At 40.0% G+C, this 23,593-nt stretch overlaps 1 protein-coding gene across 8 annotated transcripts in view; it reads right to left on the bottom strand.

The window, feature by feature from the left end:
• The window catches only part of LOC127637408 (transcription factor SOX-5-like), a 257,911-nt gene that overhangs the window by 35,914 nt on the left and 198,404 nt on the right, over window positions 1-23,593 (bottom strand). For all 8 annotated transcript variants that reach the window (XM_052118444.1, XM_052118443.1, XM_052118445.1 and 5 more), the window contains 3 exons: window positions 12,644-12,730; window positions 9,249-9,421; window positions 7,018-7,086 (listed from right to left, as the gene is read on the bottom strand). In XM_052118444.1, the coding sequence (XP_051974404.1) occupies window positions 7,018-7,086; window positions 9,249-9,421; window positions 12,644-12,730 (329 nt within the window). The remainder of the gene's footprint in view (window positions 1-7,017; window positions 7,087-9,248; window positions 9,422-12,643; window positions 12,731-23,593) is intronic.

Below are 23,593 nucleotides of genomic sequence, written 5' to 3'. Positions count from 1 at the left end.
GCAACTATTTTTCTATACATAAAATATGTTCAGCTCTTCTAATCCTTCTAATCAGCCATAACAAAAACAACAACAAAAAAAGAAACATATAAAACCATTTAAGGGATTATATAAGAGCACGACTAACTTTTTACTTTCCTAGTTGACGACGACAGAGAGAGAGAGAGAGAGAGAGAGCGAGAGAGAGAGTGAAAGAGCAAGAAGAAAAAAAAAACTATCGAAAGAAACTAACAGAAAGGGAAAAAGTGGAAAGTTGGCACCAAACTGAGTCAGAGCCTCTCGCCAGGCGGCACAGCTTGAACCTAAAGCTTTTTGAACATAATGAAGATGTGCAGATAATTAACATATGCAGTGTGAACAGGTTTGCTGGCACGGAGAAGAGAAAAACTCTAAGGTAGAGCTATTATTAGGGAGTAATTTGCTCTAAGAAGTAAATGAGTGAAACAATAGCTGCCAGCATTGACAATATGGCTCACATCTGAGAATGCGTGGAAGAATGGTGGTTAAGAACAAATCCCACTGCTAAAATCTGTTTCCCGCCATATGCTTCAGCAATTAAAGGCGAGCATCGGTGACCTCGCACTGAAGAGGGGACACATAGCCATATAACTAATAATTAATTTGCGCCTGGATAGTGGTGTAGCGTGCACGAACTGTACTTGCAGACTGGCACTTAATATTAGCCCTGTGGACGTGGGCATAGGCCATTAACTTTTACAGAGTGACAGTAAGGACTGCCAGTCTGGTGCAGGCGTCAGAACGACAGTCCCTGGTGGATACGATCACAATTATGTGCACACACACACATGCTCAAATGCACACATGCTGACAGTCCACTTTTGACTGGATCTACTTCCTATGTCTCTGTATTAAGTGTCCCGGCTGATTATAAACCTACTTAACCTTTGAAGACTTAAACATTGTTGCCACTTTGTCATGTTTGCATTCATGCAAACCGTAACTTATTTATTAAAGGGATAGTTCACCCAAAACTTTAAATTCTGCCATCATTTACTTACCCTTATTTGTTTCAAACCCATATGACTTTCTATGTTGCTTGAAACACAAAAAAATATGTTGCAAAATGGCAATCAAAGTCACCATTGACCTTCATTGTATGGAAAGAAGATGCAATGAATGCAAATGGTGACTGAGGCTAACATTCTGCCTAACACCTGTGTTCCAAGAACAAAAGTAAGTGATATGCTTTTGGAAAAACATGAGGATGAGTAAATGAGGACAGATTTAGAATTTTTGGCTGAACTATCCCTTCAATGGGCAATATTTGCATTTTTACCTTTTTTTGCCTTAAACCCATAACTACATATACAAAGAACATTTTAAAATAAATATTAAATGTTAGATAACAGATAAAAACAGAGGTTAATTCCTGTTAAACACAGGAATAATTTAATTAAATGGTTTTTGCCACCATATTTTAAATATGTAGGGCATTTTGGTCACTAACTTTCACTGCAGTTTTTTGCCCCAAACTCTGATTCTTCAAAGACATTAAAGTGTCTACTTAATGTCATGTGAGGGTGTGCTATTGGGGCCCTAATATGGTAAGAAACTTGGAGGGGAGCGTTTGACATCCAGACAAATACAGTGTTGCCTTGAGGTAACATGACTTCACCCTCACCCTCTTTTGATGTTTAATCTCTATTCTGATCGCAACTCCCAGACAAATGTACCATTTTCTAATGCTGCCAAAACAACAACCCTGCTCTTTCTGATCGCTAACGCACGTCTATTATCTCACTTATGCCCTTCACTAGTTTTTTTTCTTCCAAGTATGCCTCTCATTTTTTACCAACGAATGGTCCTTTTCCGTGAGCCAAGGGCACCTTTGGCTGATTAGCAGCTAATGAAATTGAGTGGCAAGCCTGTGTCTGCACAGCCAGCCTTTTATTAGGACCCCATTAGGTGTGAGTGCAGGAGAAGCGTCAGCCGCCCTCTGTAGGTGGACATAACGCAGCGCCCATCTGCTCCTCTGCCTGTGTGTCCTTCCTCAAATAGCTCCCATTAGCTGCCAACCACCGGGCTGAGAGAAGCCTTCCTCACTCTCAAACACACGCATACACGGGCACACACCAGGCTGCTATATTCCGCCGCTCAGGGCCAGTCGCTTAGGTAACACACAGTTATTTTGCGCTTGGAGAGGAGCTAGAGGTGGAAATGGACATGTTTAACACTTTGTTTCTGTTTATCTCACACTTTTCTGTTTCCTCGTCTAGCATGTAGCACTTTCGGGGTCTTTTTTTATGTCCATAGCCATTATTTGGTAAAATTTTCTTTATCATTCGCTCTCCCTAAGTCAATGTCTTGTTGATCCTGTGGCGTGAACCTACAAATAGGAGTGAGCATGTTAGACCTGTCTGTCTGGTAGATTCTTCTCCCTCTCTATCTCTCTTCCCATGCCGTCTCCTTTCCGAGTAACTTTACACCACATCTGAACCCTAAAAGATACTTTTTCTATTTTCATAATAATAATACAATTTCTTTATTATTTCAAGCTCATCATGTGGTATAAAGTGCAATGTTTACAGCATACCAAAATGACACTGCAAAGCAAATCATTCAATAAAAGTCAACATTTCACAGATACCAGAAAACTTAAGACCTCTTAAAAATAATTTTATGTAAGTCATGATATCATTAGGCAACAAGTGTTGGGGAGCCGATCCCCACCACCATCAGAGCGCTGCACAAAGCCCAGTTCCCACAACCAATGCGGCCACTTCATGCAGGAAAAACACCAATTACATTCATTTAGGTGTAATGAGACAAACTAAACAATTACACAGCCAATTGGGTTAGCCGCTCCTGTGCACAGGACCTTAGCTAGCTCTGATGAGCAAACGTTCCTGTAGCCCGCTTTTCGTGTTTTTTCCATCTCTCCTAAACCTTGTTCTTTCAACTCTCATTCCAAGGGAAAACTGATTCGAAATCTCGAGGAGGCACTGATGATCATCAAATAAGTCTGATTAAGTTAGGGAGAGATCATGCTGTGTTTGAAATGTACATGATACTGCTGTGGAAGGCTAGTCTGCAAAACTGTTGGTTGACTCTAATAACATAAAAGCAGCCATCGTTTCTGTCGCCAATGTTTAACCTGTTAGTTAGCTAAAATATGCGACAGCTGCACTTAAAAAAGTTTCTTTAGCCACAGCTAATGCACACGTTGTGCTAAATAGCTGATGTGGGGGGTCTGTCTACCCACGTTAACCACCACTCTGACAGCAGAGGAGCATCACCCTGGCCCCTGCGCCGTATCGCCGCATTAGTTGCGGAAATTTTCCAACACCAGCTCGGCACCCTGCAGAGCCGGAGGAGGTAAGCTGAAAGGAGCCCACTAATGAGAGAAAAGAGAGCAAACAGCAGGAAAAGTGTGAGAGTATATTGGAACGCAGGAGGTTGTACCAGTGGGCAGCTCCCTTGCCATAGCGCCCAAAGGCCCGTCTCACCATTACGCCGTTCGTTAAGCGTGGAAATGCATTATACATATACTGCATTTCATGCCGCGCGCTTCTTGTATGTCTATGTGTCTGTGCCTTAAGCTTCTCGGCAGGTGTATTCTTTTCATCCAAAGGAGCTTCTCTTACTAGTTGGATAACCGTGAGGGGTCCTGTGAATGTCCCGTGAGGGGTCCCGAGAGGAGACACAACTTTAATAAGAATGAAAGGGAGTGTATGTGTTACCCCCCCCAAGAGCCTGAAGACATGGCCACACACTGAGAGCTATATGTGTGTTAATTGTGTGCATTTTATTTTTCTATTTCCAGGGAAAAAAAGGAACTCTGACCCCTTCACTTCAAGGAATTACTTCAAGAAGTTCTTTTAAATGCCTTAAACATGCCTTGGGTGGTTTTCTGGTCTTAGATGGTTTAAGCTGCTAGGCCAGCTGGTTTCCCGGTCTGACTAGCCAAAGTGGACAAAACCCCTCTAAAACCATAAAAACAGACCAGCCTAACCAGCTTGGTCAGACTGGGAGACCAGCTAACCACCTAAGCCTGGTTTTTGTTAATCTAGTTCCTATGTGGTAAATGTGGGTGCTACAGGCCCTTCACTTTCAAGTCAAGATTAAACAGCATTCGCAACCATTTTACTTCTGTTTTGTGTTGTAAAAATTCAAAGAGACATATATGTAAGGTGTAACTTGATTTTACCCATTGGGAATTGATTGGATTATGGAAAATAGTCTCTATATGGCAGGTGATTAGAGATGAGGGACTGAAAAATAAGACTTTGTGACATGTTCCGAAAAGGAAAGTCATTTCAGGGACGGATCAAGTTATTACATTTTGATGAAAGATTATAAAAAGTGTTTTTTTTTTTAATTATGCACCAATGAATCATTCACAAAGAAAACCGTAACGTATTTGGACCTTTACACATTTCTTGGTTTGGAATGCGAAAGTAAATTTTAGCAGGGTACACATACATAGCGGTGTATGGGAGTCCAAATATTATTACTGCGTTCTAATTTGCTCTTATAACAAAAGAAAAAGTCCATTATTAAGTTTCCATGACTTTCCATAAGAGAAACAAATTAGACAGTGGTGGATTGCAACAGTAAAAATATGCTAAAATTACTGTCAATCCCTCAGCAGCTGTATTAGGGTGCTTTCACACTAGTACTTTTGGTGCGCACCCGGGTTCGAATTACATCAAAGTTCGGTTCATTTGGATGATGTGAACGTTGTTTTCCCGAACTTGGGTGTGCACCCACAAACCGCACGGAGTCCGCTTAAAAGGTGGTCTGGTTCATATGAACTCCAATATGTTCGCTGCTTATAGGAACGCAATCATACCAAATTGCAGAAGTGAACTGCATTCTAACATTCATTACATCATTGCATATACAATGTATCTGTGGCAGACAAACATAACAGTCGTTCTTTGCAGGTAAAGTTTTGGTGGTAAATCCAAAGAGAGAAATACTTGAATAAACACAGCAAAGCCGATGTCTTCTTGTGTTGTAACATAGTTCCAGTGGTAAACAGCTGCCGCTTGCACTCACATTGATGATTCAATCGGGCCATGGTTCGGATCCAAATAATATGATGTGAACAGAGACCAGTGGAGGCAGCAGTAGGGGGAGGAAACAAACTCGTGTTTGGTCAAGCAATCAAATCAAGTTTGAAAACTCCCTTAGGAACCCCATCGCAGCCCATAAAGTTACATTTTACAATTTTAGACTAAATAATAATAATAATAAAAAAAGTAAAATCTAAAAGATTTCTAAGTAATGTGTCTATTAAGAAAGTAAACAGTCCATTTTGATTTCATGTTGACTTCAAGGCTTATTTTCCTTTATTGGGACATGCACACTGCACACTGGTTCTAAACTTCAGTAGCATCTTGTTATTCTGTAAATGTACTCAATAATGTTCAGGACTGCTTTATTTGTATCTGATGCAAGTGTTTGCTTAGAGTATGTTAGTGGCCTGCGTATAAGACATAAGTCAAAAGTGTGTTTCCCGGAGGTGAATTGGGGCTAATATACAATTGGCCCATAACAAGGCTCTCCTCCTCTTGCCCCCCACCTCCTCTGTGTTGACTGTGAGAAACTATTGTTCCATTGGGCTGAATGGAGAAGTGCTTGTTTGGGAAAAGGTTGCAAAGACATGGGAAAAAGAAGTTTTGTTTCTGTGAGCGTCAAACGGGGCTGAAGCAACCCAAGTGGAAGTGTTTTGGAGACTGACGCACATACAGCTGCTACGACGCACACAGACACACTCACATGTTTGTTTTTCTATCACGGTAGGGACTTTCCATTGACTTCTATTGTTTTTATGCTTGGCTAATAATAATGTCTATACCCTAACCCTAAACCTAACCCTCACAGAAACCTTTCTTCATTTTCTTTTTGATCCCCACAATGAACTGTAGGTGATTTCAGATATTACTATAGTTGTGGGGACATTTGGTCCTTACAATGTAGGCAAAACCTGACCCATATAAACATACACACAGCCATCCACACAAAACACACATACAGACATCAGCTGATAGAGATTCTGGAATAGACACAGATGGAATATGTCTCACATATACATGTTCAATCAAAGCTGTGTTGTATGGACATGCATACACAAATAAACACAGCTGCAACACACACACACACACACACACACACACACACACACACACACACACACACACACACACACACACACACACACACACACACAAAAAGAGAATGGCAGGGGTCCAGTGGATGGGACTGATCTGTGTGAGTGTGTGTACAAGTGTGTGAATAGTCTCAGTGTGATGTGGCTTCCTGGCCAAAAGCTGGCAGAGTTCTTTCTCAAGGCTAGGTCTCATTTTATCAAGCAAATTAGACTCATCTCATCTCCTCTTGCACACAAAGCCTTTATTCGCTTCACACCTGCACAAACAATGCAGGCCAGTGTGTCTCTGGCCTATCTATCTGTCAGCTGGGACAGACCCATCAACATGTTCCACAAGCTCCTCTACAAGCCATCAGGACATTACCTACACATTTGTAAAGAATGAATTCAATATCATTTGAATTATAGATAACACAAGTGCTGAGACAGAATATACAATAGCTTTGTTTCAAAATCCAGTGAGCTGCCTTTCTGTCTACTGCCTAAAAAATGGAACCTCTTAAGTGACTGATTTATAACTTATGTTGCCTTAAAGTGTTGTCTAGGTAGGCAGCTCTCTTGACTTTTGAATAGAGCTAACGAAATGGTCGAAGGTGGTCAGAATGAATGCATCTTGGACTGTTTACTTTGTAATTTTTTGATTGCTGTAGAAAAGGGCTTCAGGAATGGGGACACAGAGCATCAAGGGTGATGCTCATATGTGATTGGATGAGGTGGTTTGATTGCACTGATTGGTGGACACGAATGTTTGATTGTCATGAAACCCCACTGTCATCGTGACAACAAGTCATCCAAATTTTAACATCACACAAACATATACCTAGAAAACCACATTTATATCTTCTACAAGAGAAAACATGCACATATATATGATGACTCACTTGGATCTGTTGCTGTAGGAGGTTAATTTTGTGTTGTTGCTGCAGGAGTTGCTGCTGTTGACGTGCAATCTGTGGACAGAACACATCAAACTGTCACTTGTTTCAAACTTTCAAAACGTACACTTTTACATGTTTACAGAGGGCATCATTTGTGTCTGTGTGTGAGGGTAAATGTGTGTATATGTGCAGGTAAACTGCTTGTGTTTGAAGCTCCTGGGTGTTTTTGTTTTACACATATTTACCAAGGAGTGGCACCCAGTCCTGAAGCGTTGTGTGTGAGCACCGGAGTGTGTTAGTGTATGTGTTAATACGGATCTGTTTTCTTTTGTGCAACTGAGCTCCCTAGAAGCAACCACACACAACAAAGCTAAGGCACATTCTTCTGTATGCAAACACCTTTAGTCTTCTGCCTGTGTGCTGGAGGGGACCTGAATGCTGCACACAAAAACACGGACATTCTCGTCAATGGAATAGGGGGATGGAAGGAACAGAAGGTCTCTTTGTGAAAGCGGTTCGAGGAAAACGTTAGTATGTTACTATATGCAACCTTACCTCTCCTCCACACACACACACACACACACACACACACACACACACACACACACACACACACACACACACACACACACACACACACACGTAGTGTTTCCATGTTTTATGGGGACTTTCCATAGACATAATGGTTTTTATACTGTACAAACTTTATATTCTATCCCCTAAACCTAACTCTACCCCTAAACCTAAACCTCACAGAAAACTTTCTGCATTTTTACATTTTCAAAAAACATAATTTAGTATGATTTATAAGCTGTTTTCCTCATGGGGACCGACAAAATGTCCCCACAAGGTCAAAAATGTCGGGTTTTACTATCCTTATGGGGACATTTGGTCCCCACAAAGTGATAAATACACACTCACACACACACACACACACACACACACACACACACACACACACACACACACACACACACACACACACACACACACACACACACACACACACACACACACACAATTCTCTTCTGTACTCAACACTATTTACTGTTCTCTTCTGTACTCAACACTATTTAAATGTTCATTATTTTGTTGCTCTGTCCTAACCAGGTGCAACCAGATGTTTTCAGGATCAAGAAAATTTGTCTTCAATGAAAGCAAAATGACAATGACATTGGTCCAATATTGACAATGAGAACAGAAACCAAGTTTGTTGCTTTAGGGCTATATATTGGTAGATAACGACTGGCCGATTAACAGAAGTGTGCCTGTTTTAATTTCTATTCGGTGAAATATTTTAGAGCTAGGGATAACCAAAAAATGTAGCACTAACTATAGAAATCTCCAATCAAAGTGCAAAAATAGTGAGTTTTTGGACCAATGACATTTCAGTGTAGGTGGAGCTACTCAGCTAAACATGGCAAAGACAGAAACCAAGTTTGTCGCTTTATTGCATTTTGTCTTGTTAAGACAAGGCGATACATCAGCCGATATTTGCAGATTCTAAGAACATCAGTCGATAACCATGTTCACTTGGCCGATTAACAGAAGTGAACGAGTTTCAAAATCTACTGCAATCCAGTATAAAAAAAAAAAAAAACTATAGAAATGTGCAGAATTTGGGGTAAATATTATGTGTATTATGTATTACGATTATTTTACACAGATTATACTCACAAAGAGCAAATGGAATCAACTGAACTGTTTTTAGAGCTGGAGATAGCTCAAACATTTAACACGCTATAGGAATTCCCAATCTAAGTGAAATACAGTGGGAAAATAGTGACAACATAAAGAGAAATTTGGACAAATTATATTTCAGTGTGGGTGAAGCTACCCTGCTAGACATGAGAGAGACCAAATTTGTTGTTTTACTGCATTGTGTCTTTGTTAGGACTAAGTGATATATCTTTAGCCAAAATTAACAGAAGTGTGTCGGTGACATTTTGAGAAAAGGTTGCTTTTAAGATTACTTTATGCAGATCGTCCTCACTGAATTTTTTGTAAATGTTATGTAAAATAAGTGTTTATTTCATTCTATATTTGCTGTCATTAAATCCTGTTATGCATATATCGGCACTTACATATCAGTATCACTCGTTACGACACAATGTATAAATTGTGTGCATGTGTGAATTAAGTGCTTTACAGTTGTTCATCTGAAAATGTGAGAGTGTTGATGTGCATAATTGATAGATAATATGACTAATACATGCTGAATATGTATGGCTGACCTGGTCCTGTTGCTGTTTTGCGAGCTCCATTTGCTGACGCTGTTTTTCGATCTGTGAGGCGGCCAGTTTCTTCTGCTCCTCGTGGGCAGCCAGTAGCTGCTCTCTGAGACTGCTGAGCTGGGTGATCATCCCCATCAACTGGCGCTCCTTGTCCGCCAGGCTGTCCGGGGTGCCTGCAAGAGTCAAAGGGCACAGGCCACAGGTCAAAGAGGCAGTAGAGGAAGCCTTTTGCCCAGATGTGCTCTCGCTCATGTGCTATTGCCCTCGTGTTTACCTAAACGTCGCTATACATTTAGCATGAGCTGACCTTCGACCTCGGCTAAAGCTGAGAGAGCGCTGACATACGAGCTGCAACAGAGCAGAAGGCAGGAGGGGAAGACTAAATCACTCGACAGGATGTCGTTCCACCGAGGTATTGCCCCAGACTTCCACCAATCATACAGTGTGTTTTTGTGCACTAAACCCCTAAAGTGTTCAAATGTCGAAATGAGCACATGTCTGTTAATGAGTTCATGTGTGTGCAATTGTGTGTCTGAGGTCATATATCTCTGCTAAAACACACACACGCAGACACACGTCCACACAGTCCCACAATCCCCCATTGTTCTCGGTCTCTACCTTCTGAGGGGCCACATTCCTCACTGGGTAAAAACAGATGATGAAGAAAGTGAGAGAAAGAAGGTAATCATAGCAGCTGACCTGACCCTTTGCCCTGGCAGGAAGGTAGAGTAGGCTCCATTTGTAACCCCTTCATACACAGACACAGTCACACAGACACACACACACTCAACAATGCACAATAAAGGCAACTGTCACAGGCGGCCAGTTGGAAAAATAAACCTGCAGCTCCCCTTAACAGCTCCCAGACTGGGCTTTCACAAGAGGGTGTGCATCGGAGCCGGTCCCGGGACAAGGGAGGGCCTTGTGTGAAAAGTGTCGAGCGTTCCAGAGAAAGTGATGGATCAAAGCAATATTTCTTTCCCACTATAACACCATTTGTGGCATTTCTTTAAAAGCAAAAACGAGGTCAAAAAATTCATAATTTCCATGACTTTCACAGGCCTGAAAATCACAATTTCAAAATGCTTTCACATTCCAGGCTTTGCATGACTGTTGGAACCCTGTTTAAAATATGTAGCTTTGCACATCTCTAGCTTGTAAGAATCAGAAATGTTGTCTGTAAGATTTACTCGTTAAAATAAAAGGCAAATGGACTGCCAACACAATATACTCTAGGTGCCCTAAGTCTGGGGAGTTGACAGAGGGTGTACACACACACACACACACACACACACACACACACACACACCAGTCTCATCAATCACAAGCGAAGGCTTTTTACCTTTGCTACTAAAAGTTCAGCTTTGGATCAATAAGTGGTTTCCTCTCTCTCTAAACATCCTAAGGCTGCCTGTGTTGCATGCCTCATGTCACAAACCACAGCAATGAACCAATTTGTAACAATGTAATACCTGTCAAGTAGCTCTCACTGCTAATTAATGACAAGGCTTGAAAAATAAATCCCTAAAGCAGCACACTACTGTGTTACATGAGGGAGAGAAAGAGAGAGAGTGAAAGAACAGAGAGAAGTGAGAAAGAGCTTAGCCTGAGGCTCTTATTGTTCATTAGCACTTTTCTATTCTGTCTCTTTTGCTCTGTAATCATCCCTTATGTGGTCAACACTGGCCGATTTTAAGTCAGATTAATTCTCTTGCTAAAATTGATTGTTCCAGTCCTGGATATTGATCGGTCGATATAGTGTTCCAGTCATGCTAAAATACACGATAAATTAAATGTTCAATGACACGAAACACCTGCTCAACTAGTAGCACCCACAGAGTCCAACTGTTACCTTAGTTTACATGTCAGGGGCTATATCTTCTAGCGGAAGAGTCAAACTTAATAAATATGCTTGATAAAAAAGTTTTAATGACAGTTTGTGTCATTAACATATTTATTATATAGTATCTGTTTTCTAAAAGCAAAACAGAGCACATGGCTATGCTATATTTAGCTGTTATGCTAACTTCTGCAATGTTACTTACTACAATGACACATACTCTTTATAAAACTCCACTCTCCAAAGAAATATCAGCAAACCCAAACACAAAAAATGATTCCCAGGGAGATGGCCTTTCTGATTCTGAAGTTTTCTGAGTGGCTTAAAAAGCGCTGACTAGCCGCATGAATCTTTTTTTTACTGTTTACAAAGCCTAGGGCTGTCACAAAGACAACTCTTTCAGTGAAACCTGTCAGGTAGTAGGTACATTTTCATTACCTTTACTTGTTTTTTAAACGTTGTGTGTCTGAATCTTAAAGGGTATGCACACACACACGCAGAGGAAAGTGACAAAAGCCCTCTCCAACCGATAGTCATCGTGGTTGTGGCGGGGGATACACTCTTTCTGAAATGTCATCACAGTGGGGTTACAACGCCAATGGCTTGATCAATGCTGCTTGCTTTTTTCTCCAGAAGCATGAACAAGTTTTGTTTGATTTAATATTTCTGAGGCGCTTTATGAGGAACATTTACTCCTCGGTGCCAGAGTTAGCCATGCCAGAGTTAGCTGTGCAAACGCAGCGGTAGCGAGAGGAAGGTGTACGAAGGCTTGTTAAAATGACAGTGGAGTGTGTTTTCGCTACGGCTGAGTGACCTAACAGGATGTATCATTAACTGTGCTAATATGAGCGAGGCTGTTACTTAGCATGTCATCCCAGCAGATCATTAACAGGGGCCGGTAAACAGGGCTAGTGCTAGACAGATTAGCATAACTAAGCTTTCGGAACAAGTTATTTTTTTATCCCCTTTTCTCCCAATTTGGAATGCCCAATTCCCACTACTTAGTAGGTCTTCATGGTGGCACTGTAATCACCTCAATCCGGGTGGTGGAGGACTAGTCTCAGTTGCCTCCGCTTCTGAGACAGTCAATCCACGCATCTTATCACGTGGCTCATTGTGCATGACACCGCGGAGACTCCATATGTGGAGGCTCATGCTATTCTCCGCGATCCACGCACAACTTACCACACGCACCATTGAGAGCGAGAACCACAAATCGCATGTGACTCTACACTCCCAAGCAACTGGTTGCTTAGGAGACTCAGCACACCCTGGATTCTAACTCACGACTCCATGGATGGTAGTCAGTGTCAATACTCGCTGAACTACCCAGGACCCCAACATAGGTAAAATTTTAACATATAACTAGGAGTATAGCTTCGATCAAAAGCCAGGATTGTCAAGCCACCGCTTTTGACCATACCACTGATCAGAATATCGAATACTTTGGCGTATACTACGAGAAAATGCTGCAAAGAGAAGCAGATATATCAAAACACAAACATAAACCCACACAATTGGAGGTCACATGACCGCACAAAGTCTATCATTTTACCTTTGATCTCTCCAAAGTTGCCAGAACCCATGGCCAATAGCTTGTCCTTCCAGTCCTTAGACAACAGCCTCTCAATGCTGGGGGCCTCTGGAGGGAGAGACAGAGTGAGAAAGAGAGAGAATTACCACAGGCAGGCAACATCACAATATAGCTCATTTAAAGTCCATTTGCTGTAATAAAGGCCCATCTCTCTAATGGCACCTTCAGTAGGGCAGGAGGAAGAGAGGATGGAGGGGGACATAGAGAGAGAAGGAGAGAGAAAGACAGAGAGAGAAAGCGGCTTCCTCACCTGCTGTTAGTCAATCATTAGCCCTATGCTCTGGCTAACACAAAGAGGCTCTTAATGCACCGGGTACAATGGACACATTATCGAGGCTGTGTGCTTTGTTTTTCTAATACACCCCGCAGACCCGCTGCTCCCTCCACCCCCCACGCTAATTACTAACCTGCCAAGGACAGACGTCTCAAACAAGGGAGAGAGGAAAATTACAACAACTCTCAACACTCCCGTATTCCTCTTGTCTGCCTTTATAAAACACACACACACACGCACACGCACACGCACACACACACACACACACACACACACACACAAAGACCAGCATCATCAACACAACAATTAACGCTATTATGAAACAAAAAACGAGAGAGACAAAGGATAAGAGTGAGACAAAAGGTGTGTTTATGGTAAATGACAGTGGTCACTGCTTGAGGAGATTGAGAAAGTGAGCAACCCACACACATGCAAACATCTACATTTAAATGCTGATGACACGTTACAGGCTGTTCAGGCCTAACACGTTCTTGTACTACAAAAAAAGCTGAATGCATCTCAATAAATACAACAGAACACAGTTGTCTTGAGATGCTTTTAAAAGTTGACCATCTTTTTTTTTTTTTACCAGAAACGGCATCTAAAGACGTGGTGCACCTGCACGAGATGCTGAAATAACAGCAAGGCGTGGTACGACAGTCAACGATGTCTGGCAAGGATGTAGCAGAAAAACGCAAGGGTATGTAAAAGACATGCTCAGTCATGAGACCAAAAGTTGACAACTTTTTAACTTTTGACGCAATGAACTGTCTAGGTGGGCAGTTCAAAATGTGTTTGTGGATATCCAATCCAATCACTGTAGTTCCGTTTAATTTCAAAATGACTCTGATTTTTCTGCACCTTTCCATCTTCATGCAATCTTTTTGCCATTGAAGTTTCTATACCTCAACTGGTAGGGTATTGCCCTAGCAGCACCAAGGTCATGGGTTTGATTCTCTAGGAACCCATACACTGGTATGTCCCTTTGGATTAAGTGTATGCTGAATGCATAAATGTAAATGTCTTTTCCTCATTTACAAGAGTCTTAGTCACAAAACCCTTCTCTTTCCTCTATATACACACACACACACACACACACACACACACACACATCTGGGAATCCGTGAATCAAGACACATACATCATTGAGCTTTTTACATAATTTTTAACAATTCACATTCCCCAGGAATCATACTTGCATCTCCCCTTCTCTGTCTATCTTTCAGTTTCTCTGAGTATTACATTTTTGTAGCATTCCTGCAGGTAAGTGGTAGAGCATGGCGCTTGAAACACAAAAGTTGTGGTTTCGATTCCCATGGAACACACATTCCCTGAATGCACAAAATTCAAAAAATCAAATATACCAAAAAGCCCCAAAACACACATCCACACATCTACACAAGCAAGTACAAACACCAGGTGGCACCATTACCAATTCAGCTGGAGCTGAAAACACTTGAGCTCTAACCTGCATCTTTGCGACTGATAGACAGTACAGGCCCCAGGTGGGCGGCACACACACATACACTTTCACACTTCAAGAAGACTTGCTAAACACTAGAAGTCTTGCCAAATTTTTAAAACCTCTTTAGTCGAAAAACGTCCTCAGTGGCATGTCTGCAATTTAAAGCTGGTCGTCTTCTTACCTTATACTGTATGTGTTCCCGATCTCATCTCTGGACTTCAATGGAACTCATGTTTGACACTTTCAAGCCTGTAACAAACATTGGCTATTCTTTGTACTCTTTGGTTTATAGACATAGACTCTCGCCATTCAGCCAATCACATTCACTGCTGCTGTTTCTAATGACAGCTGTCTCACTGTCACCCCAACAGGTGTTATTAGCCCCCAGCTCTCTGTCTATCACTCTCACCCTCTATTCTAGCATCTGTGTTTAACAATGACAGAGGCTTTTAAGCTCGAGAGCTCTGACAAGCGAAAGGTTTCAACAAATGGCCGCTACGTCTACATCCCCCCTGCCTGCTCTCTCTCTCTCTTTTTCGCTATGTGTCTCACTCATTCACTTTCTTTCTCGCTCACCACAGCACCGTAATAGTTATTATTTTTATTTATTAAAATGGCCGCTATTGTCCCTGGTGACAGCTCCGTCATTTTAACTATTAATAAAAATAGAAAGTCCTCTTTTATGTGACAGCCCGCGGCGGGAATCTGCGCAATCGTTTACCACAAAATGGACGGAGCAGGAAGCAGATATGCTGATGTATCCGTTTTTCATGGCAGCTCCCCTGTCTTGATATCGTTCTTCATGCTTTCTTACAATTGGGAAGAAAAGGACTTTTGTTTGAAGAACCCCTTTTGAGGGCCTTTGATTGTGGGACCTCTCAGTTCAAAATGTGAGGTTGCTTTTATTTATATGAAATAAGAATGATACTTAAATATATGTTGGAATAATAAAACTGTAAAATAGAGATGTTTTGGGCATATTATCAAAAAAACATGATTAGTAATCTGAACATGCTCACTATATTTTTCTTAAAACTATAAGTAAAGACTCTAAATTTACTAGTGGCAAACTGTGTTCTGAAATCTCTTTAATATCTCAATTAAGCGTTTATTTTGCTTAAAGGAATATTCTGGGTTCAATACAAGATAAGCTCAATTGACAGTATTTGTGGCATAATGTTGATTCTAAAAAAATAAATAAAAAATAAATCTAAGTTACAGTGAGAAATTTACAATGGAAGTGAATGGGGCCAATGTTTGGAGGGTTAAAATGCAGAACTGTGAAGCATATAATTTTATAAAAGCATTTACATTAATTATTCTATTAAAACTCATGTACATGTACTCATGTAACTCATTTGAGCTGTAAATTCTTTATATTGTCATTTTAGTGTTTTAGGGTTTGTTGACATTACATCATAATGGCAACAAAGTTGTAAAATTGGCTATTACTTTACACAGAAAAGGTTAGTAAGTGATTTTATCACTAAAATCATGTTAACACACATTTTGTTTACGTCTTGTGGATATACTTTTAAATTAGTGAGTATTTTAATGACCCCCATTAATTTTCATTGTAAGTGCCTCAGTTTTTTTGTTTTTTTTTAAGAAAAGGAGGGGCAGGTCAAAATTTTTATTTGTGGTAATCAACATTATGCCACAAATGCTGTCGAATGAGCTTAACTTGCTTTGAATCCGGAATATTCCTTTAAGTTCCCTGCTTCTCATGTTTTTCTCCTGAGAAAAAGACCCCAGTTATTTCACATGTGTCTCCTCTAGATTTTCAGAACAATGTCTCACAGAGTGCTCAGAATTGCCAAGATACCAAAAGTCTGAAATCAAAAGTCAGGGATTTCAATATAAATTTAAACATTTCTTATAAAATATTTCTAAATCATCAAATTAAAAATCAAAGTATCTGAGCCATGCTATCTACATTCATTTTATAGCCCTTTATACTTACTGAACGTCAACAATAAGCAACCCTAATAACATTTATAAGAGTAATGTGATTTAACTCTAGGCAAGCCCACTAGCTAACAGCTTTTTCAACAGTACTTTTGACAGCCTCTGGGTAACAGCTTCTTTTAAACATAATTCAATACAATGTAACTATGTATGTATCCTCCTCAAACTGTAAAACATGTACCATATCTGAAATATAAACATTTTAGCTAAAGATTTAAATCCAATATCTGCTGAATGTGATATCGTCAGTAAAAAACATTTGTGTAAGAGAGAGAAAGTTAGAGGGCAGAAAACCAGTCCCATTAGTCTATTCCTAATACAGAAGCACAGCTTGTATGCATTAATGTATGGGATCTTGTTATTAGGTGTGTGCAGTGAAGCCGTTATCTGTATTTGTATCTGTTCATCTGACAAAATTGTCAGTATCTGTCTCTGTATTCAGATAGAACCAGGTATGGGCGGGGCTTAAACCGGAAGTGCGTAAAAACTCAATGAAATGGCCATTTTTAAATGTTACTCTTACATTTATAGATTTTGTTAATAAAATGTGCCTTGTGTATGTCTTTTCATAATAATAGCCTAATAATAATAATAACTATTATTTAATTTTTTATTCTTACCAGATGAAGCTGAATTTGTAGGCTATATAAACTGTGGAATATGTTGTTAACTGTCGTTCACCTGGTATTTCAGATATTAATATCTGCCTGAAACTGAATTTTCATTTGTCTGTGCATGTATAACAACATTATTCTGAAGGCAGGAGGTGTCAACCAAAATGTGAAATGTCAAGCACACAGAAGGAGCATTTTAACGTTTTTTTTTTTTTGTTTCCGTAAAATAATGTTTCGTGCCTTTCCGAATAAGGCGTTCGCTTCGGGCACATCCCAACTTGTTAGTTACAGATGGGTGGAACCATACATATGGGCTCTTACGAGGTGGGGAGCAGATTTTTGGTGGGACCAGCACTGCCTGAGGTGAACAGCGGAAAGAGAACAGTGTGACTCTTGGAAAGACACACAGGGAGGGTGTGTTTGAGAGGATGAGTCAGTGTGCCAGATTCAATTATACAGACCGTGATTGAGAGAGAATGTTTTCAAAGGTGAAGTGTGTAAATTATTTTTGTTTGTTTGTTTCTTTCATTCTCCTATTCTCAAGTGTACTGTGGTTTTGCATATAAGATCACAAATTCACCATTGACCACACCATCCATTCCAGCTCGGGAGAGGAGAAGAAAATCTGACAATAATAGGATGAATGTATATGTAATATGGGACATTATTAAGGTTCACTGGCACCAGAGGTCTCCAGCAGCTGGGAAGAGCCGGAGCCAAGACAGCCGGCCACCTGGAAGATTTGCTACCACTAGTGGACTTCCATTCTTCAAACACCACGGTCATCACCGAGCTACCCGTACTTCACAAACTAATTCATCAAAGCGACTTAGAGTGTATTTAATGTATACATTTGATCAGATTGTGTGTTCCCTGGGAATCAAACACATGACCATGCTGTTGCCAGCACCATGCTAAATCAGTTGAGTTAGAGGAACTCTACACATCTTTTCCCCTCTCTCTTTCTCTTTTCTTTGCCATTGCAGATCTATTTTTTCCTCAAAACGCTCTGAGTCAGCCCCAAACAGCCAACTCCATTTTTCCAATTATCTCATATTTGCAAAGCCAATGAGATGTTTTGTTCGGAAAAGAAAGAGGGGGTGGGGAGGTTTTGGTGGAGTGGAGAAAAGTGGGGAGACGGAGGGGGAATGACACAAGGAGAGAGAGAAAACACGCCATGCCCTCGGTGAACAACAAAAGGGCCAGTGTCCCAGCGCCAGCTTCACGCGGGTGGGGAGGGCTCACAGGAAAGGCCCTGGCTCTGGCCGGCCCAGCACGCAGCACCAGAACAGGCTCCACATTGACGGCTCTTGGCAGAGAGCAAAAAACTGCAGCAGCTCCCAGCCGCCACAGTGGTCAGGATTGAATAACCAATTATACAAGCACCCAGTCAGTTTATCTAATGTTGGATGAAAAGGATCGTCACACACTTTGAGTTCAGTGCTGTATATGTCCATTGCAACACTTTAAAGTAAGACGCATGTACACAGGAGACCAGAGCACAGCTGTGTTTTTAGATCTTTCTAAAAAGTGTGCACAAACACACTCAGTTGGGTCTCAATTCTGAAACTAGTAATTAATTGCTGCCTTTGTGACTCAAACACTGTAATCAATTAATGCAGTTGTAATTTAGAATGTAAATTTATAAATTTAATAGGACAGAGTTCATGATATTTTAAAAAGCGAGCCACAAAATTTTGAAAACAAACATGCAGCTTTAACTCTGCTCCTGAATTCCCCAGCCAAATGAAAAGATGATCATAATCATGCTTGATGATCAATTTATGTGCGCCTGTTATTCGCCCAGAGACTGTGTTGAAAATTCTTTCTAAAGGACGTTCAGACATTGGCGGTCGAGTCTTGTGCTCTCCCAGCGTGCCGGAGACACTGCGAGACTGTGAGTTCAGAAACGCACTGAGGAAGAAATCTCACATCAAAAGCCACCATTCAAGCTAAAAGTCCCAATTATGTGTGCTGATGGAGGAAAAGGCAACGCTTAGCAACACTCTGTGCAAACATTCACACACATAGAGAATGTCTTCTTTCTTCTTTTCCCTCAAAACAGCTTCTGTCTCACAGAGGTGACACAAACAGAAAGAAAAAGAGGGCAACATAGAGGGAAAGAGAGAGCGTTAGAGAAAGATAAGGTGAGAGTTTAGAGTTTGTGTGAAGTCGTAAAGTGTAAAGCGTGTGGAGTCAATGGAAGAGGCAAACCTAAAGTTAAAGGTCAGTACATTAATCACCTTTTACATTCAAGAGCAGTCACCAGGGCAACAGGCACATTTTTCGAAAACAAAACATTAAAAGAAAAACACCTCGCCTGAAAAAACTCCCTTTTTGTTCTCAATGTGTGCTAGGGTTTTTTGGGAGAAGAAAATGACATTTTGTTAGAGAATTGCATCATGGTTTCCTGATTTGAATCTGTCATAATCAAAACATTGTCAAATTATGTAAGTATACCATTAGTTCATAAACTAATGTATTAAATTAACTGCAACAATGTCATTTAAAATGACCGATTTTTTTTGCTTTGTAAATGTGAAAAATGTGAAATTCCTTAACAAATAAATGCCGACAACATTTATGGTGTGCAATGTGATGCTGAAAAATATTTTTTTGTGCTCTTCTGCTCTAATCTTAGATGACGCTAAATCAATTTCAAAAAAGTTAATAGAAAATAAAGTTGCGGGGTGAGAATTATAAATTGAAAAAGCGGTTTATTTCTGACGGAATTGTGCCCTTCACATATCTGCAATCCTTCTCTGACAGATGGTGTTGTAGGTGCTTATGTCCAATTTGATTTGAACCAAAACTCCCGCCAAATTTATTCTGGCACCCCTCGCGTAGTGCCAAATTTACACTGCCAGATTGAAATAACTGCTTGGAGGGCATGACATTGTGAAGAAGAATGAGAGCAAAACCATCACGATGTGTGAGAAAGTCTGAGAAAATTAAGACATTCTCCAAGGACGTCCAAGACTTCAAAGCTGGCTGCCGTACAAGTGAGTAACATCCGTGCCGAGATACTGTACACACAAATATGCACAATTATATGCAATCGTACATACATTTAAAGCTGTGCTTTTACATAAGTAAAAACTCACTTAATTGGCTTGACCATGATAACATATCTTAAACATTTACATGTCCATGAACTTTTTTAACATCACCAGTATCAAGATTTTAGGTTGAAATGAGTATAAATGTATAAAGGAAAATTTATTTTTTATGTACTGTAACTGGTAACTATTTTTAATAAATGTTTTGCCCTCACTAGTTAATTTAAATTGGCACCTAGGTTGTGACAAGTTAATTTTATAAGTACAAATATTCCATATAGCTTTTCAATTAATGTGGTCATGCAAACTGCATGGGAAAATATAATAATTTGCTAAATGCTTTTTTTTAAAATAGGTAGATTACTATAAAAGAAAATAATTTCATGTCAAATAACCATGTACAGACACTTGAGTCTGGAATACATTATGAGACATGGGGCTTTAATTAATAGATGTTTCTGCAACTTTAACAATGTATTATAATGCTACGCTAAGGACAGATTCTGACACGAGCAGAATTTCATGGTTAAAGCGCAACTCCCGGTGCGACGCGTCAGAATAAAGGGTTAAGCTTGGCTCAGGGCTCCCCTCTCATCTCAGAGTACGCACATTTTTCTTGTCAAAGGCATCCTGTTAAAGTAGGCCAGGGCATATTTGTGCTTCCTCCGTGTGCTCTATAATGGAAAATGACACTTTCAATCTGTCTAGTGGCAATAACCCCTCTTCAGCGCGTCTTGCGCACAGCCCAGTCAGCAGAGAGCTGTCATAGCCCCGGGGCCCTGCCACCACCCGCTTTCATTACATCACATTACATTGTCATGAAAATGACAACAAAAGAATACAACGTGTTCGTCAGAGTCTCTGATGCATTAACTGCGAGACAGCAGAAAAAGCTGTGGACTGAGGCATAACACACACACATACAAACGGTCGGAAACACTTGCTCTCGCAAACTCGCCACCGCAGTACAAACATATTGACAAGCATGGCATACATAAATAAAAAAATAAATATATAAAATTTGTTGGAGCACACGACAGAGGCCGGGTGTCTGTTAAAATCACAATTGTTGTATGTCACGTTGGAGTGTACTGTGGCTTTCAGAAGGCAGCTGTCATAAGGCTGTCAAACACAAGGGTAGACATGGCTGACATGATAATGCTGCTTTGCATTTTGGAGGCAAATCAAAAAACACAAGGCAGGCCCACTCAAGAGTCTCCATTTCAACCTCTTGTCATAACAAACTGACCCTGGCAGCTGAATACAGTTATTACCCCGATTATAAGACGTTTCCTCTGTCCTCACTTTCAACTGCCAATTTCACATTGTTTTTAATTTGAAGAATTCGTGAAGTATTCACGGACGGCCTTTTATTCTGGTGTTATCCTTCAAGGCATGACCATACATCAGTGTTTCCTATTAAATTTAGATTTTTGCAGCAGATGGTGACCAATAATTGGTCTTAACTGCATATTTAACAAAACAATACTGTTTTTGAAGCATATTTCAATTGTTATATAATCAACAAGTCACTACTTGATTTAAAGGGCCATATTACCCAAAAATGTAAATTCTTTCATTTATTCACCACATGTTGTTCTTGACTTTCTTTCCTCCATGGAGCACAAAAGAAATTGTTACGCAACCATGTTTACATGCAATTAAGAAAATGATTTATTTCAGGGTTTTGCAGAAAGCGGTTTTCTGAAACGTCATGTACACACGAATGCAGCCGTTTAAGATATTAAAGGCTGTCAAGAGAAAGTGCTTTATCACGCAAGGTTTCTGTTGGAAGACACAGCTTTTATGTGTTTAAATTAAGTGTCGTTTATATGTTTTTGAAGAGTGCATGTGCATATCTGCTCAAGTGCATCGGGGGAATCCCAAAGTTTGATGTAGAGGGAAACCCATCTATTGAAGCCTATGTACAAAGTGCATGCAGCTTTCAAGTCTTCAGCAGCTTTCTCGCATTAAACAGCTTTTTGTTGTCAATATAAATGACCTTATTTAATTAATAAATAGATTAGTGGACTGATTACACCACCCCCTGTGTAAAGCCATTAATGGAAGCTCTATGTTGTTGAACCAACGATGGATTTGCAACATAGTAGTACGGTTTTGGGAAACAGTCGTGACTAGCTAGTTTATTTCTCCAATGATGTATCGTACTATGGAAACGCACCCCTGACTGACTCACTTAAATGACTCAAATTATTCAAACCAATAATTCATGAATTCTAAAGTAATTTGTCCATAAATCGCAATACACTGGTTGTTTTTGAGAGAAAATTGCATCTATTGCATTGTTTTTGTAAGCCGTGAAAACAATGCAATAGATGGATTGTTTAATTTTGCAGTTTGCATTTAAATTCGACTGCAAACTCATAACTATTGTAAAATATGATTCAAAATAAATGACAGTGCAACAAAACACTGACATGCATATCAATACACAGAATAACATAATTATCATTTTTTTCCAAAGCAAAAAGGAAATACAACATCTAAAGATGTTTTTTTTCTTACACGATCACATAAATACACAAACAAACCAAATTTAGGTTGGATTTAGCCATTGCTGTTGTCTCAGTGTGCCTGGGGAAGTTAAAATGCTCTCCCTATAAGAATAGCGGGTATTGTGTGGGCTCCATTGCTCCCAGATACTGGTAGCCATGTGAGAGCCATTAGATGATTATTAACAGCTCCTGAGAAGCTACCCATGCCCGACCCCTGCACCCACCAGCCAGCACATCCCAACTATATTCCTTCATTCTCTTCATCTGCAAGACAGGAAGAGGCGAGTTGAAGGGGATCGGGGCTGATGGTAAATTCACATGCTTTTAGGCTAAAGCTTTGATTGCTTGATAAGGTTGGTCATGGGAATAACTGTGCACTTATGAGCTATAATGCATTTCCATTGGTTACTCACTTGCAGGGCAATGGGACAGCACAACAGTGGCCCATTTCTTCTTTTAAAATCCCCTCTTAATTTGATTATTGAAACTCTTACTGTGTGGGTATGTACAGGTATTCATATGTTAAGATTTGTAAAGATACTGAATGCACTAGAACACAGTGCTTTAGAGGTCCTCAAATATAGTTAACCAGCTTAAAATATTAAGCAATAGTTATTTTTTAAGAAAGGAAAATTAAAATAATATGTGTATTTTATGTACATTTATACTGTGTAGATGATATTAGAACATAAATATTTCTGAAACAGTGCCAACAATACAACACTCGTTCGCATTTTTATCCCTTCAAATGTCTCAGACAATCAAACAATATCAAACTAAACACTGCTAGAAAATAACAGATTCCATATTTCTCAAACTGCTACAATTTCAGAGGAATCACTGTAATAAGGCACTGTAATAATGCAAATTTGTATCATATGCATGACAGTCCTAAATGATATGCAGTATAATACGAGTTGAAAGGAACATATTTCTGCTTTGGTCTCAATGAAGTGGTACACTGAGCCTTCTTGATGAGGGTATGGGGTACAAAAGACAAAAAATATTGGGAAAC

Source organism: Xyrauchen texanus, chromosome 45, assembly GCF_025860055.1.
Source record: "Xyrauchen texanus isolate HMW12.3.18 chromosome 45, RBS_HiC_50CHRs, whole genome shotgun sequence".
In the NCBI taxonomy this organism is placed as follows: Eukaryota; Metazoa; Chordata; class Actinopteri; order Cypriniformes; family Catostomidae; genus Xyrauchen; species Xyrauchen texanus.
The sequence above is the reverse complement of the archived record's forward strand: the minus strand, read 5'-3'. Positions and strand labels throughout refer to the sequence as shown.